At 45.7% G+C, this 14,684-nt stretch overlaps 1 protein-coding gene across 1 annotated transcript in view; it reads left to right on the top strand.

The window, feature by feature from the left end:
* Window positions 1-14,684, top strand: part of SVOP (SV2 related protein) — a gene marked incomplete at both ends in the record, with an annotated part of 63,097 nt that overhangs the window by 42,649 nt on the left and 5,764 nt on the right. The window contains 4 exons of the mRNA XM_080717945.1: window positions 1,132-1,260; window positions 4,138-4,211; window positions 11,623-11,699; window positions 13,155-13,262. Of these exons, the coding sequence (XP_080574071.1) occupies window positions 1,132-1,260; window positions 4,138-4,211; window positions 11,623-11,699; window positions 13,155-13,262 (388 nt within the window). The remainder of the gene's footprint in view (window positions 1-1,131; window positions 1,261-4,137; window positions 4,212-11,622; window positions 11,700-13,154; window positions 13,263-14,684) is intronic.

The raw sequence follows: 14,684 nt of genomic DNA, 5'->3' as shown, positions 1-14,684 counted from the left end.
ACTATAGTAAGGAAAGAATGAATTCTGGTGGACATTAGGAATCTCTGCTATATCCCCATTTTACTGATGAGGAAACTGAGACTCAGGGAGGCTGATGAACTTGTCAAAAAGCACACAGCAAATCAAAAACAGAACTCTGTTGTACGCTTTCTCTACTAGAGCTACTGTTTCACAGACCTCTCTTGCTTAGTTGTACAGAAAAAAAATACTTATCTCATTTGGAGTTGGCACTCTATTAGGCTTAAAGATCTTACTTTAAGATGCTGAACACAGGTGAGGTAGAGTTTCTGGGGAACCTGGTGTGACAGTTTAATGTTGGTCACCATTTAATTCAATAGCAGCGGGTGAGGATAATAGTAACCACGGTGACTCATGCCAGGCACCGTGCCAAGCGCTTTGTCTGGATGATTCCATTTAATCCTGTCAAGAACCTGAAGAGGGTCAGGCCTGGTGGTTCATGCCTAGAATCCCAGAAATTGGAACGGAGGCTGAGACAGGAGGATTTCAGGTTTGAGGCCAACCCCAGCAACTTAGACCCTGTTTCAAAATAAAATAGAAGCCGGGCGTGGTGGCTCACGCTTGTCATCCCAGCATTCGGGAGGCTGAGACCGGAGGATCACGGTTCGCGGACAGCCTCGGCTACTTAGTGAGGCCCTTCGCAACTCAGTGAGACCCTGTTTCAAAATAAAGAGTTGGGCAGGGGGTGCAGCTTGGAGGTCAAATGCCTCTGGGTTCCGTCCCCAGATCCGCAAAATAAATAAATAATATAATATAATAAAATAGAGATGGGGATATAGAGATAGGGGTGTGGCTCAGAGATAGAACACCTCTGCCTGCAATCGATCCCCAGTAAGGCTCACAAGGTAGGATCTATTATCGCCCCCACTTTATGGGCAAAGACACGGAAGAACAGAGAGGTCCACGCATGGCCCGAGATCACACAACCGAAAAACAGACGGCAGGGCCAGGGACGGGGAGGCAGGCCTCTGACCAGGGACGGGGAGGCTGGCCTCTGACTCTGAGCCCCAACATTAGGGCCACATCCACCCACAAATGATGTGGCCGGGAGGGAGCGTTCTGTCCGCCCTAACCGGCCACCTCTGGGCCTCCTGCCTTTTCTCCCTCCTCCAGTGGCTGCCGGAGAGCGCCAGGTACGACGTGCTGTCTGGGAACCAGGAAAAGGCAGTGGCCACCCTAAAGAGGATAGCGACCGAAAACGGAGCCCCGATGCCGCTGGGGAAGCTCATTATCTCTCGACAGGTCAGTGCAGCCCCAGGGACCGACGCCGGGCAGGTGTGTCTGCGTGTGGGCATGCGCAGTGTGGCTGCAGGGCCTGGAGCTCGGGCAGGTGTGTGTGCCGATTAGCAAGTGTGATTGCTGGGCCGTAGGTGTGCAGTTAAACCACGCCAGAAACTAGCCCGGTGCACGGGGGCTCCGCGTGGGAGAGCGCGCTTAGCACGCACGAAGGCCTGGGTTCCAGGAGGGAGAGAGGGAGGCAGCCTAGACCCAAGGAGCAGAGTCAAACTGCGCTGCAGAGCCGGCCTTTTGTGTCGATGGAGGGGGTTGCAGGGAATGGATCCCAGGGGCCTTCCACCTCTTACACCTCTAGCTTTATGTTGAAAAAAATGTCTCACTGAGTTGCAGAGGGCCTCACTAAGTAGCTGAGGCTGGCCTGGAACCTATGAGCCTCCTGTCTCAGCCTCCCAAGTACTAGGATTACAGGTGTGTGTCGTCACACCTGGCTAAAGGCAATTTCTTTCTTTCTTTCTTTCTTTCTTTCTTTCTTTCTTTCTTTCTTTCTTTTTTTTTGTGGGTCTGGGGATGGAACTCAGAGGCATTTGACCTCCAAGCTACACCCCCTACCCTATCTTTCATTCTTTATTTTGAAATAGGGTCTCACTGAGTTGCAGAAGGCCTCACTAAGTAGCTGAGGCTGTCCGCGAACCGCGATCCTCCTGTCTCAGCCTCCCACATGTTGGGATTAAAAGCGGGTGCCACCACGCCTGGCTATTTATTTATTTATCGTACTGGAGATGGGACCCAGAGGCACTCTACCTCTGGGCTACACACCCAAACCTATTTTACTTAATTAATTTATATTTATTTATGGTACTGAGGTTGGAACCCAGGGACCCTCTACCTCTGGGGTACATCGCCAGACCTATTTTATATTTTATTTGGAAACAGGGTCTCACTAAGTTCCTGAGGCTGGCTTCAGACATACGCCATCCTCCTGTCTCAGCCTCCCAAGTACTGAGATTACAAGCGTGCACCACCATGCCCGTCTAAACCCATTTTATTTCTTATTTGGAAACAAGGTCTCACTAAGTTGCTGAGAGCCTGCACTGGGATCACAAGTGTGCACCACCACGCCCAGCTCAAGGCAGCTTCTTTCGATTCCTGTTGTGTCTGACAAGGAGACTACGGGACAGTCCCCTATCTGATTTGAGAACCGCAGGGTGAGGCAGGAGGGTATCCCACAGAGCTGGGGCCCTTCAGTTGCCTCAAGGAGAGCCCGTCCCCATGGGCGTATACTGCGGTGGAGACAGGCCCCGTCCCTAGGTGAAGCTGCCCTGGGAAAGCATCTATGTTGTCAAATGGAAGCCTACCTTGAAGACATGCCTGTCATCCCAGTACTTGAGGCTGAGACAGGAGGATCACAGGTTCAAGGCCAGACCCAGTAAATTAGTGAGACTCCGTTTCAAAATTAGAAAAAAAAAAACATATAAAGTCTGGGCGTGGCGACACACTTCTGTTATCCCAGTATTTGGGAGGCTGAGACAGGAGGGTTCAAGGCCAACGTCAGCAATTTAGCGAGACTCCCAGCAACTTAGTGAGTCCCTGTTTCAAAATTAAAAAAATAAAAGTAGGGCTGGGGGTGTAGCTCAGATGTAGAATGTCCCTGGGCTCAACCCTGCCAGTACCACAATTAAGAAAAAAAGAAAGAAAGAAGGAAAGAAAGAAAGAAAGAAAGAAAGAAAGAAAGAAAGAAAGAAATCAAAGATTTTATACTCTTTAACATCGGTAGAATTTAATATTGATAATGAAACAGGAGGATTGCGGTTTGCGGACAGCCTCAGCTACTATTTAGTGAGGCCCTTTGCAACTCAGTGAGACTCTGTTTCAAAATAAAGAATAAAAAATAGGGCTGGGGGTGTAGCTCGGAGGTAGAATGCCCCTGGGTTCCATCCCTAGTACTGAAAAAAAAAAAAGAATTTAATATTGATAAGTTCCCCCATAGATTGTAAAATTACTTAGGATCGGTAAACAGGTAATTAAGCTCATGGGTTTTTGGGCAAGTTGGGCTATTGGTGAATTCTTTTTTTTTTTTTTTTTTTTTTGGTGGTACTGGGGTTCCTGGAAGCCCTTCTACCTCTGGGCTACACTCCCAGACCTAATATATATATATATATATTTTTTTTTTTTGGGTGGTACTGGGGTTCCTGGAAGCCCTTCTACCTCTGGGCTACACTCCCAGACCTATTTTCTGTATTTTTGAAACAGGGTCTCTTAAACCAGCGTGGCTGGCCTCGATCCTCCTGCCTCTGCCTCCCAAGCGCAGGAATTACAAGCGTGCGCCACCACGCCCGGCCTATTTTATATTTTTATTTGGAAACAGGGTCTCTTAAGCCAGCGCGGCTGGCTGCGAACCTGTGTGATCCTCTTGCCTCCGCCTCCCAAGCGCGGGGATGACAAGCGTGCGCTACCACACCCAGGATGGTGAATTTTTTAATTGGTACACTTGATGTCCCCTTGACCTGGAGCTGGCTTTGCGACGTGTGTGTGTGTGTGTGTGTGTGTGTGTGTGTGTGTGTGTGTGTAATGGTTGCACACCCTTTGGGCTGGTGTTCTCTTCCCTGGACCCGTGGGACTGCCGGAGAGGTCTAAGCACGGACAGCCCGCGGCATCCGCTTCCCAGCTCCGGGGCTCCAGGCTGCAGGGCCGGGGTGGCTCCATCCTTGGGCGGCCTTGCAGGGTCCCTGCTGGGGGGCTGAGTGCTGCGCACCTGAACCTAGATTCTCACAGTGCGACTGTCCCACCCGCCAGCTGTGAGTGTGCACGGGTGTCAGGCCATCGGCCAGGGGCCCGCACATCTGGACCAGTAACGTTAACCAGCATGTCCTTGTCTTGAAACAGGAAGACCGTGGCAAGATAAAGGACCTTTTCACGCCCCATTTTAGATGGACCACGTTGTTGCTGTGGTTTATATGGTAAGAGTTGTTTGGTGGCCACTTGGTACCTTCCCTTGGGTCCATTTTTTTTTTCAGTACTGGGGATGGAAACCAGGGGCATTCTACTTCCAAGCTACACCCCTAGCCCGATTTTTTATACTTTATTTGGAAACAGGGTCTCAATGAGTTGCGGAGGGCCTCACTAAGTAGCTGAGGCTGTCCAAGAACCGCAATCCTCCTGTTTCAGCCTCCCAAATGCTGGGATTACAAGCGTGGGCCACCATGCCTGGCCTGTGTCCAGTTTGGGTTTGGGTTTTAATGGCAGGCACAGAGAACCCTTCAATTTCAGGTAACATTTGAAAATTTTTATTTTACTTATTTATTTATTTGCAGTATTGGGGAATGAACCCAGGGGAAATCTACCTCCCAGCTGCACCCCCAGCCCTATTTTTTATTCATTTCGAAACACCCCCAGACCTATTTTTTAGTCTTTATTTTGAAACAGGGTTTGACTAAGTTGTAAAGGGCTTCACTAGGTAGCTGAGATTGTCTGTGAACCTGCAACTCTCCTGTTTCGGCCTCCCAAATACTAGGATTGCAAGCATGCACCACCATGCCCAGCTAGCATTTGCAATTTTTTTTGTGTGTGTGGTACTAGCTACACCCCTAGCCCTATTTTATTTATTTTATTTTTATTTTGAAACTGAGTCTTACTAAGTTACAGAGGGCCTAGCTAAGTTGCTGAGGCTGGCGGCAAACCAGTCCTTCTGTCTCAGTATCCCAAGTACAGGAATTATAACCATGGGCTATAATGCATGGCTAGTGCTATTAATTTCTTAATCTTTTTTCCCTTAACTACACTCGCTTTAAACTCAGATAAATACCTTTTTATCTTTTATTGGTGCATTGCAGCTATACATCATAGCGTGATTCAATGTGATACCAGATATACATGCATAAAACATCACCGTGAATTTCCCTCAGATACTTTTAGCCAGGCATGATGGCGCAGGCTTGGACTCCTAGTACTTGGGAGGCTGAGACAGGAGGATCCCAGGCACAAAGCCAGCCCCAGCGACTTAGTAAGGCCCTCCATAACTCAGTAAGATCCTGTTTCAAAATAAAGAATTAAAAATAATAGGGCTGGAGGTACAGCTCAGAGGTAGAATGCCTCTGGGTGTAATCCCCAGTACCACACAACGAAAGAAGAAAGAAAGAAAGAAAGAAAGAAAGAAAGAAAGAAAGAAAGAAAGAAAGAAAGAAAGAAAGAAAGAAAGAAAGAAAGATTTTTTTGTGTGTGTGGGTCTGGGGATGGAACCCAAAGGCATTTGACCTCCTAGCTACACCCCCTGCCCAATTTTTTATTCTTTATTTTTGAAACAGGGTCTCACTGAGTTGCGAAGAGCCTCACCAAGTATCTGCGGATGTCCGCGAACCGCCATCCTCCAGTCTCAGCCTCCTGAATATTGGGATTACAAGGGTGCACCACCACACCCGGCAGAAAGAGAAGATTTTTTTTTTTTTTTTTTTTTTTTTTTGGTGGTACTGGGGTTCCTGGAAGCCCTTCTACCGCCAGGCTACACTCCCAGACCTATTTTATATTTTTTAATTTGGAAACAGGGTCTCTTAAGCCAGCGAGGCTGGCTCCAAACCAGTGCGATCCTCCTGTCTCTGCCTCCCAAGCGCGGGGATTACAAGTGTGCGCCACCATGCCCGGTGAAAGAGAACATTTTTATTTTTATTTTTTTATTTTATTTTATTTTATAATTTATTTTTTATTGGTGCAATGTATTCATACATCACAGTGGTATAAAGCAAATACTTTTGTAGACATACATGCACATATCACCCAGTTAGCCCCTACCCAATCCCCACCCCATTCCCTCCCCATCCCTCCTTCCCATGCTTGGCTTAGTGGTTGACATCTAGTATTATAGCAATTTATCCAATATTAACATTGATAATCTCACATAACAGTTTCATTTGTCTGGTACCAAGCTTTTGATGACTTAAAGATAACATTTCAATATTTCTTTTTGCTTTCTTTCTTACCAGAGAATATATATATATATATATATATATATATATATATATATATATATATATATATATATATATATATATTTAGGTGAAACTATCATATATTTATATATTTATTTTTCAGAAAAAAAATCTATCCTATTATGGAATATGGATTCTAGATACCCAAAACGATCTTGAAAAAGAACAAAGCTAGAAGATATATATTTTCTGATTTCAACCATATAAAGCTACAATAATTGAAACAGTGTAGTACTGTTCTAAAGACAGATATATAAACCATTGGAGTTAAATACAAGCCTAGAGCTAAATTCTTCCCTATATTGTCAAGTTATTTTTGACAAGGTTTCCACAAACATTTGGTGGTGAAAATAATAATCTTTTAGCTGAATATTGTTGAAAAATAATAATTACATGAAAAAGAATAAAATTGGACCCTTACCTAATCCCATATACAAATACGAACTCAAAATAGATAAAAGACCTAAATATAAATCTTAAGACTATAAACTTTTAGGAGAAAATCTGGGTCATAAAACCTCACAACATTGAAATTGGCAGTGATTTCTTGGATATGATTTCCATGGCACAGGCAACAGAAGAGTATACAAACTCCCTAAAAAATAAAAACATATTGTATATCCAAAGACAATGTAAACAGAGTTAAAAGTTACTAATAGAATGGAATAAAATATTTCCAAATGCTATATCTGAAGGTACATTAATATTCCAACTAGACATCCTAAAAATTAACAACAATAAAGGCAAACAATACAATTTAGAGATAGGTAAAAGACTAACATAAATAATGAATCTCCACAGATAACCAATCTTAGTTGTCTGTTGGATGGAAAATCTTGTTTCTCTGGTTCTGGTGTGTGTTACCTATTTCTTCTTTGTAGTTAATCTCTTTGAGTATTTTTTCTAGCGCTGGTTTTGAAGACATAAATTCTTTCAGTTTCTGTTTGTCGTGGAAGCTTCTTATTTTTCCATCTAATTTGATAGAAAGTTTTGCTGGGTAGGAAATTTTTGGCTGGAAGTTGTTTTCTTTCAGAGTTTGGAATATGTTACTCCAAGCCCTTCTGGCTCTCATGACTTGGTTTGGGAAGTCTGGAGTGATTCTAATTGGTTTGCCTCTGAATGTCACTTGGCCCTTTGTTTTTGTTGCCTTTAAGATTCTCTGCTTGGCTTCCACAGTGGTCATTTTGACAATTATGTGGCGTGGGGATCCTCTTCTCCGATCCTGTCTAAAGGGAGTTCTATAAGTTTCCCGGACCTGTGTATCAACCTCTTGCTCTATGTTTGGAAAATTTTCTGCTATTACTTCCTTGAAGAGATTGTTGATCCCTTTGGTTTCACTTTCTTTTCCCTCCTCTATTCCAATTATTCTTAGGTTAGGTCTCTTAAAATGGGCCCATATTTCTTCAATTACAGATTCCTGCTGTCGGATATTTTTTCCTAGATTAGAAACTATGCGTTCATTTTTGGAATGATCATCTTCTAAGAGCGAGATTCTGTTCTCCATGTGGTCTAATCGGTTGTTTGTGCTTTGAATTGAGGCCTTTACTTCATTAATTGCATCCTTTATCTCTTTTTGGCTCTCTCTGGGTTCTTTTTGAAGCACCTCTATTATTTCTACAGTTATTTTCCTGATTTGATCTTCTAGAAATCTCTGATTTTCTGTTTTATCGGGTTCTGATGTTGTGGGGTTGTGGGCATTCATTGCTCCAGTATTATTCCTCTTTCCCATGATTTCGGAAGTTTGTGCCTTCTCTGGGTTCTTCCCTTGGGTCACTATGACTTCACTTAAGGTGTTCTGGATCTCGAGTCTGTAGTATCTCAGACCCCACTACTCCTTTACTGGGTTGTATTGCAGAGTCTCAGACCCAGGGAGTCGATAGAGGCTGCTTTAAACTATGGGGGGTGCCAGGTTGGGCGTTCTCCTATGGTGTGATATCTCTGCCACCGCCCCTCCCCCACTGGGTCAAGTCCCAGGGAGTACAGTACTGGGATTTCTCCTCTGTGGCCCGCAATTTGACTCACTGTTCTTGAGTACGCAGATGTAGCTGTACTGGATTCGGTGAATTCGCTGTTGCTGCTGCCGCCGGTGGCAATATGGTGCCGCTGCTACACCCTCGGCCGTGAGACTGGCGTATTTCTTCTTGGTTTTGAGTTCCATTCTGAATCCCTGCAGCGTGTGCTGAGCTCAGCCACTGGGAGTTTTAGATGCTCCCTGCGCCGAGAAATCCTGCCTGGCTGTTCCACAGCGGCTCACCTCGGCTTGCTGTAGCCGTCCGGTGAAGTCGCCGCTGCCGCCGGCAGTATGGAGCTGCTGCCGTGTCCTCGGGCATGAGGCCGGTGTATCTCCTCTGTGGCTCTGAGCTCTGTTCTCAGTCTTTCTCTCTGGAGCCTGGTGATTTTTTTGTTTCTCTGTTAATGGTGTTTTCTGGCTATGAAAGGCGCTGATTTTGTGGTAACGGAGATTGGTTGTTAGCGGGCTCTTAAGCCCCGCTTTTCTCGGTCGCCATCTTCCCGGAAGTCCTGAAAGAGAACGTTTTTAATAGCTGGGTTTACATGCCTGTAATCCCAGCACCTGGGAGGCTGAGACAGGAGGACCGCGGCTTTGAGAACAGCCTCAGCATCTCAGCAAGACGCTCAACAACCTAGAGAGACCCTGTTTCAAAACAAAAAAATATAAAAGCTGTGTTCATTCTCCAGTTCTAAAAAATAAATAAAAATGAAAAAGAGGTAGGGTGTAGTTCAGAGGTAGAACAACTCTGAGTTCAATCTCTAGTATCCTCCCCCCCAAAATCATAAAGACATTTTTAAAAATAGAAAGGTCTGGGCCAGGCATGTTTGCCTATACCTGTAATCCCAGTAATTGGGAGGCTGAGACAAGAAGATTACAGGTTTGAGGCCAGCCTCAGCAAGTTAAAGAAGCCCTCAGCAACTTTGTGAGATCTTATTTCCAAATAAAAAGCGTGATGATGCATGCTTATAATCCCAGTACTTGGGAAGCTGAGACAGAAGAATCATGGTCAGCTACTTAGTGAGGCCCTCCACAACTCAATGAGACCCTGTTTCAAAATAAATAATAAAAAATAGGGCTGGGGTATAGCTCAGAGATAGAATGCCCCTGGGTTCCATCCCCAGTACCACTAAATAAATAAATATAATTAATTAAATAAATAAATTAGAGCCGGGTACAGTGGTCCTCGCTTGTAATCCCAGCATCTGGGAGACTGAGACAGGAGGATCGCGGTCTTGGACAGCCTCAGCTACTTAGTGAGGCCCTTTGCAACTCAGTGAGACCCTGTTTCAAAATAAAGAATAAAATATAGGGCAGGGGGTGTAGCTCAGAGATAGAATGCCCCTGGATTCAATCCCCAGTATCACAAATCAAATTAATCATTTTAAAATATTTTAATTATCAATTATTTAATAATTATTTAATAATTAATAATTAATGAATGGATAATTGTTCTTTTTAATTATTTTTAAAATAAGGCATTTCTAAACACCGTTTCTGACCCTGTTCAGTCTTCTTTAAACCGCAGCCATGGGGAGGGGCTGGGGAAAAGCTCATATAGAATCACTATCTTAAATTTCATGAGAAATCGAATTTCAACCTTTGTTCGCTTGAGCTTTCTACCGAGCTGGGTAGGCAGCCAACAGCATGGGAAATGGGCCTGGGTGAGGTTTTGTGCCTTTTTTAAGCAGCTCCCAAAGTTGCTAGGCACCTTTAAGGAGACGTGCCAATTAGCAGGGGCAGGTCCCCGGCTTGCTGCATTGCAGGGGAGAGGAGAGAGAAGCTTCAACAATAAACCCAAGTGGGCTCTCACCTCTGCCCCACGCCCCCGAATCAACACACCAAGCCCTGTTCTTCTGCACCTGCGGTGTCCCCTATACAAAGAGAGAGTTTGCAGGTTTTTTTGTTTTGTGGGTCTGGGGATGGAACCCAGGGGCATTTGACCTCTGAGCTACACCCCTTGCCCTATTTTTTATTCTTTATTTTGAAACCTGGTCTCACTGAGTTGCAGAGGGCCTCACTAAGTAGCTGAGGCTGTCCGCGAACCACGATCCTCTCGCTCTCAGCCTCCCGAATGCTGGGATTACAAACGTGCGCCACCACGCCCGGCTGAGTTTGCAGGGTTTTTTAAGAAGGGGCAAACAGAGTTGAGAATATGAGAATGCCTACGTTTGAGAATGTACGATGCCACCGGGCTGGCGGCACAGCTCGAATCTTGGAGACTCATATCAGTGCCCTGTACGAGTCGCTGGATTTGCAAGCACAGACTGTAACCCGGGGGTACTAACCTTTAGCTGGTGGTGGCTGGGCTTCTTCAGAACCCTGTCCTGGAGGAGAACGTCCTGACCCTGGAAACTTGACCATTCTAGTTCCAGAGTTAGTCAGTAATTAATAAACTATGCCTCTCAGCCCTGGAAATTCTAAAATCGTGTCCAAGTTCACCAGCTTGGCTGGCCCAGAAGCCCTGACAGATGTCATTGGGACGGGTTTCTTCCAAATTTGGGGAAATTTTTCTTCTATTTCCAGTTGGGTAGACAGGCTTGAGAGAGAAATGTCTCTGGAATCTAATATGATCTTTCTTTCTTTCTTTCTTTCTTTCTTTCTTTCTTTCTTTCTTTCTCTTTCTCTTTTTCTTTTCTTTGCACAACTGGAGACTGAAACCAGGAACATTCTACCTCCAAGTCACACATTTTTTATTTTTTATTTTGAAACAGGATCTCACTAAGTTGTGGACGCCTCACTAAGTAGCTGAGGCTAACCGTACAAGCATGCACCACTGCACTCAGCTTGATCTCCACCTTTCAAAAGATACTGGAGAGCCAGGCATGGTGGTGCGCACCTGTTAATCTCAGTACTTAAGAAGCTGAGACGCGAGGATTGCAGGTTCAAGGTCAGCCTTCAGCAACATAGGGAGATTCTCAGCAACCTAGTGAGACCCTGTTTCAAAACAAAAAACTTGATGGGCATGGTGGTGCATGCTTGTAATCCCTGTGCTTGGGAGGCTGAGACAGGAGGATCGCACAGGTTCGAAGCCAGCCTCAGCTACTTAGTGAGGCTCTCAGCAACTTAGTGAGACCCTGTTTCCAAATAAAATATTTTTTAAAAAAAGGTCTAGGAGTATAGTCTGGAGGTAGAAAGCCCCTGGGTTCCACCCCCAGTACCACCAAAAAAATAAATAAATAAATAAATAAATAAATAAATAAATAAATAAAAAGGGCTGTCTCTGTCATCTTTCCACTCAAGCTCCTTAATAATATCTCCAGAACCAGCACGTCCCAAAGACTGGTCCCCAAAGCTACAGACAGACCCAGACCCTCTCCGGGGGGCGGGGAAGGGTCTTGACTTCTCTGACCTTTTTACTTTCTTGCTGACTCCTGGCAGGTTTTCCAATGCGTTCTCCTACTATGGCTTAGTTCTGCTCACGACTGAGCTCTTCCAGGCAGGAGACGTCTGCAGCAGTAAGTATTAAATCCTCCTCGCCCCAGCAGGTGCACAGACCCCTGACCCGCACACTCCCACAGAGCCGGCTCCGCCCTTCCCTGCCTGGTTTGGCGCAGATTCTGTGATTTCCCAGAGCGTCTATAGAACCTGCACAATCTTGTCTTGATGGAGCTGTCATTTACAGTGTCATCTTATGACAGTCTGGACCCTAAAGTTAGCACCATTAAAAGATCAACTAAGCCGGGCGTGGTGGCGCACGCTTATAATCCCTGCGCTTGGGAGGCTGAGACAGGAGGATCGCACAGGTTCGAAGCCAGCCTCAGCTACTTAGTGAGGCTCTCAGCAGCAACTTACTGAGACCCTGTTTCCAAATAAAATATAAAAAGGGTCTGGGAGTATAGCCCGGAGGTAGAAAGCCTCTGGGTTCCACCCCCAGTACCACCAAAATAAATAAATAAATATAAAAACTAAATAAAAAAATAAAAGATCAACTAAGCCGGGCATGGTGGCGCACGCTTGTAATCCCTGTGTTTGGGAGGCTGAGACAGGAGGATCGCACAGGTTCGAAGCCAGCCTCAGCTACTTAGTGAGGCTCTCAGCCACTTACTGAGACCCTGTTCCCAAATAAAGTATAAAATAGGTCTGGGAGTATAGCCCGGAGGTAGAAAGCCTCTGGGTTCCACCCCCAGTACCACCAAAATAAATAAATAAATATAAAAAATAAGTAAAAAATAAAAGATCAACTGAGCCGGGCGTGGTGACGCACACCTATACATACTCCCAGTACTTGGGAGGCTGAGACAGGAGGATCGCAGGTCTGCAGCCAGCATCAGCAACTTAGTGAGGCTCTCAGCAACTTAGTGAGACCCTGTTTCCAAATAAAATATATATTAAAAAAAAAAAGGTCTGGGAGTATAGGCCGGAGGTAGAAAGCCTCTGGGTTCCACCCCCAGTACCACCAAAATAAATAAATAAATATAAAAAATAAGTAAAAAATAAAAGATCAACTGAGCCGGGCGTGGTGACGCACACCTATACATACTCCCAGTACTTGGGAGGCTGAGACAGGAGGATCGCAGGTCTGCAGCCAGCATCAGCAACTTAGTGAGGCTCTCAGCAACTTAGTGAGACCCTGTTTCCAAATAAAATATATATTAAAAAAAAAAAGGTCTGGGAGTATAGGCCGGAGGTAGAAAGCCTCTGGGTTCCACCCCCAGGACCACCCCCCAAAAAATAAATAAATAAATAAACTAAAAGCAGTGTAGTTTGGAGTCAGAAGAAGGAAAGAAAGAGAAAGGTCCGCACACATATTAGCACGTGAAAGGAGATAAGAAAGTCGGAGCTTGGCTATTTGGGCTTCCAACCTGAGTCTGTCTCTTTCTTCGGTGCATCAGCAGATTCATATACACCAGAGAAAAAGGACGTTGTGATTTAAGGCACTGTGTGACCCTTCCTCCCCTCCCATCCCCTAGTCTCCAGCCGGAAGAAGGCGGTAGAAGCCAGATGCAGCCTGGCCTGCGAATACCTCAGTGAGGAGGATTACATGGACCTGCTGTGGACCACCCTCTCAGAGTTCCCAGGTAAGCAGTCTGTATAGAAGAGGCCGGGACATCCGTCCAGCTGGTAGCACGGCAGGTTTCTAGAGGAGCCAGGGACGTAGAGATATATTTGTTTCCAATCTTAGTCACAAGGTCAGGGCTAGTGAGCGAGATATTTTCAAATCTTAGCTACCGTGATGGGGTTGAGATTTTCGCCCTACTGGAAAGCTAACAAGTTAAGCTGCCCGGTTTCACACCTGCTAAGAGAAGATGTGCGTCTTCTGGGTCAGAGACGAAAGGTTATGGAGCAAACAGCATGAGGAATGTGTTGGTGTCAGTTCTCCTTGGCCCACATCCCACACAGATCATGAGAAAGAGCCCAGATGGCTTCTACACATGGAATACGTCAGCAACATGGCTGAATGCAAGAGTTCGTTTTCTGTTACTAGAATGAAATGCCTGAGGCGGGATACTTTGTAAAGAAAAGAGGTTTAGTTAGCTCACAGTTCTGCAGCGAAGGGGCTCTAGCATGGGATTGGCTCTGACAAGGAGCATGTGGTGGCTGGTATCACAGTGGCGGAAGCGCAGGAGGGAGACATCGCAAACAGCAAAAATCCAGAGAGACTGGGGAGGGGCCTTAGCCACCTTCCCCTACCTCTTATATAGCCACGCCACTTGACTGGCTTTTTAATTCCATTTAACACTGGAGGAAACAGAGGCCCAGAGAAGACCAGGTTTAGGCCAGGACCCCTTGGGAAGTTGGAAGCAAGAGGAGGCCTTACAACCAGGTGTTTCTGCCTCGGTTCCACAAATGCTACCACCCACACGCCCTCTGTGGCCTGTGTTAATTACCTATCGTCATGCAACAAATTATCCCAGAGTTTAGTGGCTTAAAATATCAGACACAGCCGGGCGTGGTGGCGCACGCTTGTAATCCCCGCGCTTGGGAGGCAGAGACAGGAGGATCGCGCAGGTTCGAAGCCAGCCGCGCGCGCTGGTTTAGGAGACCCTGTTTCCAAAATGAAAATGTAAAAAATAGGTCTGGGAGTGTAGCCCGGAGGTAGAAGGGCTTCCAGGAACCCCAGTACCACCAAAAAAAAAAAAAAAAAAAATATCAGACACAGCCAGGCATGGTGGCACACAACTGTAATCCCAGGACTTGGGAGGCTGAAACAGGAGGATCGCGGCTTCATGGCCCGTCTCAGCAAGTAGTGAGACTCTCATCTACCTAGCGAGACCCTGTTTCAAAGTAAAAGAACAAAAACAAACAAACAAAAAAAATAGGGCTGAGGGTGAAGCGTGGAGGAAGCATGCCCCTGGGTTCCATCTCCAGTACCATCAGACAGACAGACAGACAGACACACACACACGACACTTTATTATCTCACAGTTGCATGAGACCAGAGATCTGGGAGTGGTCCCCCTGAGTCCTCTGCTTCAGCAACTCATACTGCTGTGATCATC

This window comes from Muscardinus avellanarius (genome assembly GCF_963383645.1).
Source record: "Muscardinus avellanarius genome assembly, chromosome: 21".
Lineage (NCBI taxonomy): Eukaryota > Metazoa > Chordata > Mammalia > Rodentia > Gliridae > Muscardinus > Muscardinus avellanarius.
This window is presented reverse-complemented; position numbering and strand designations above follow the sequence as displayed.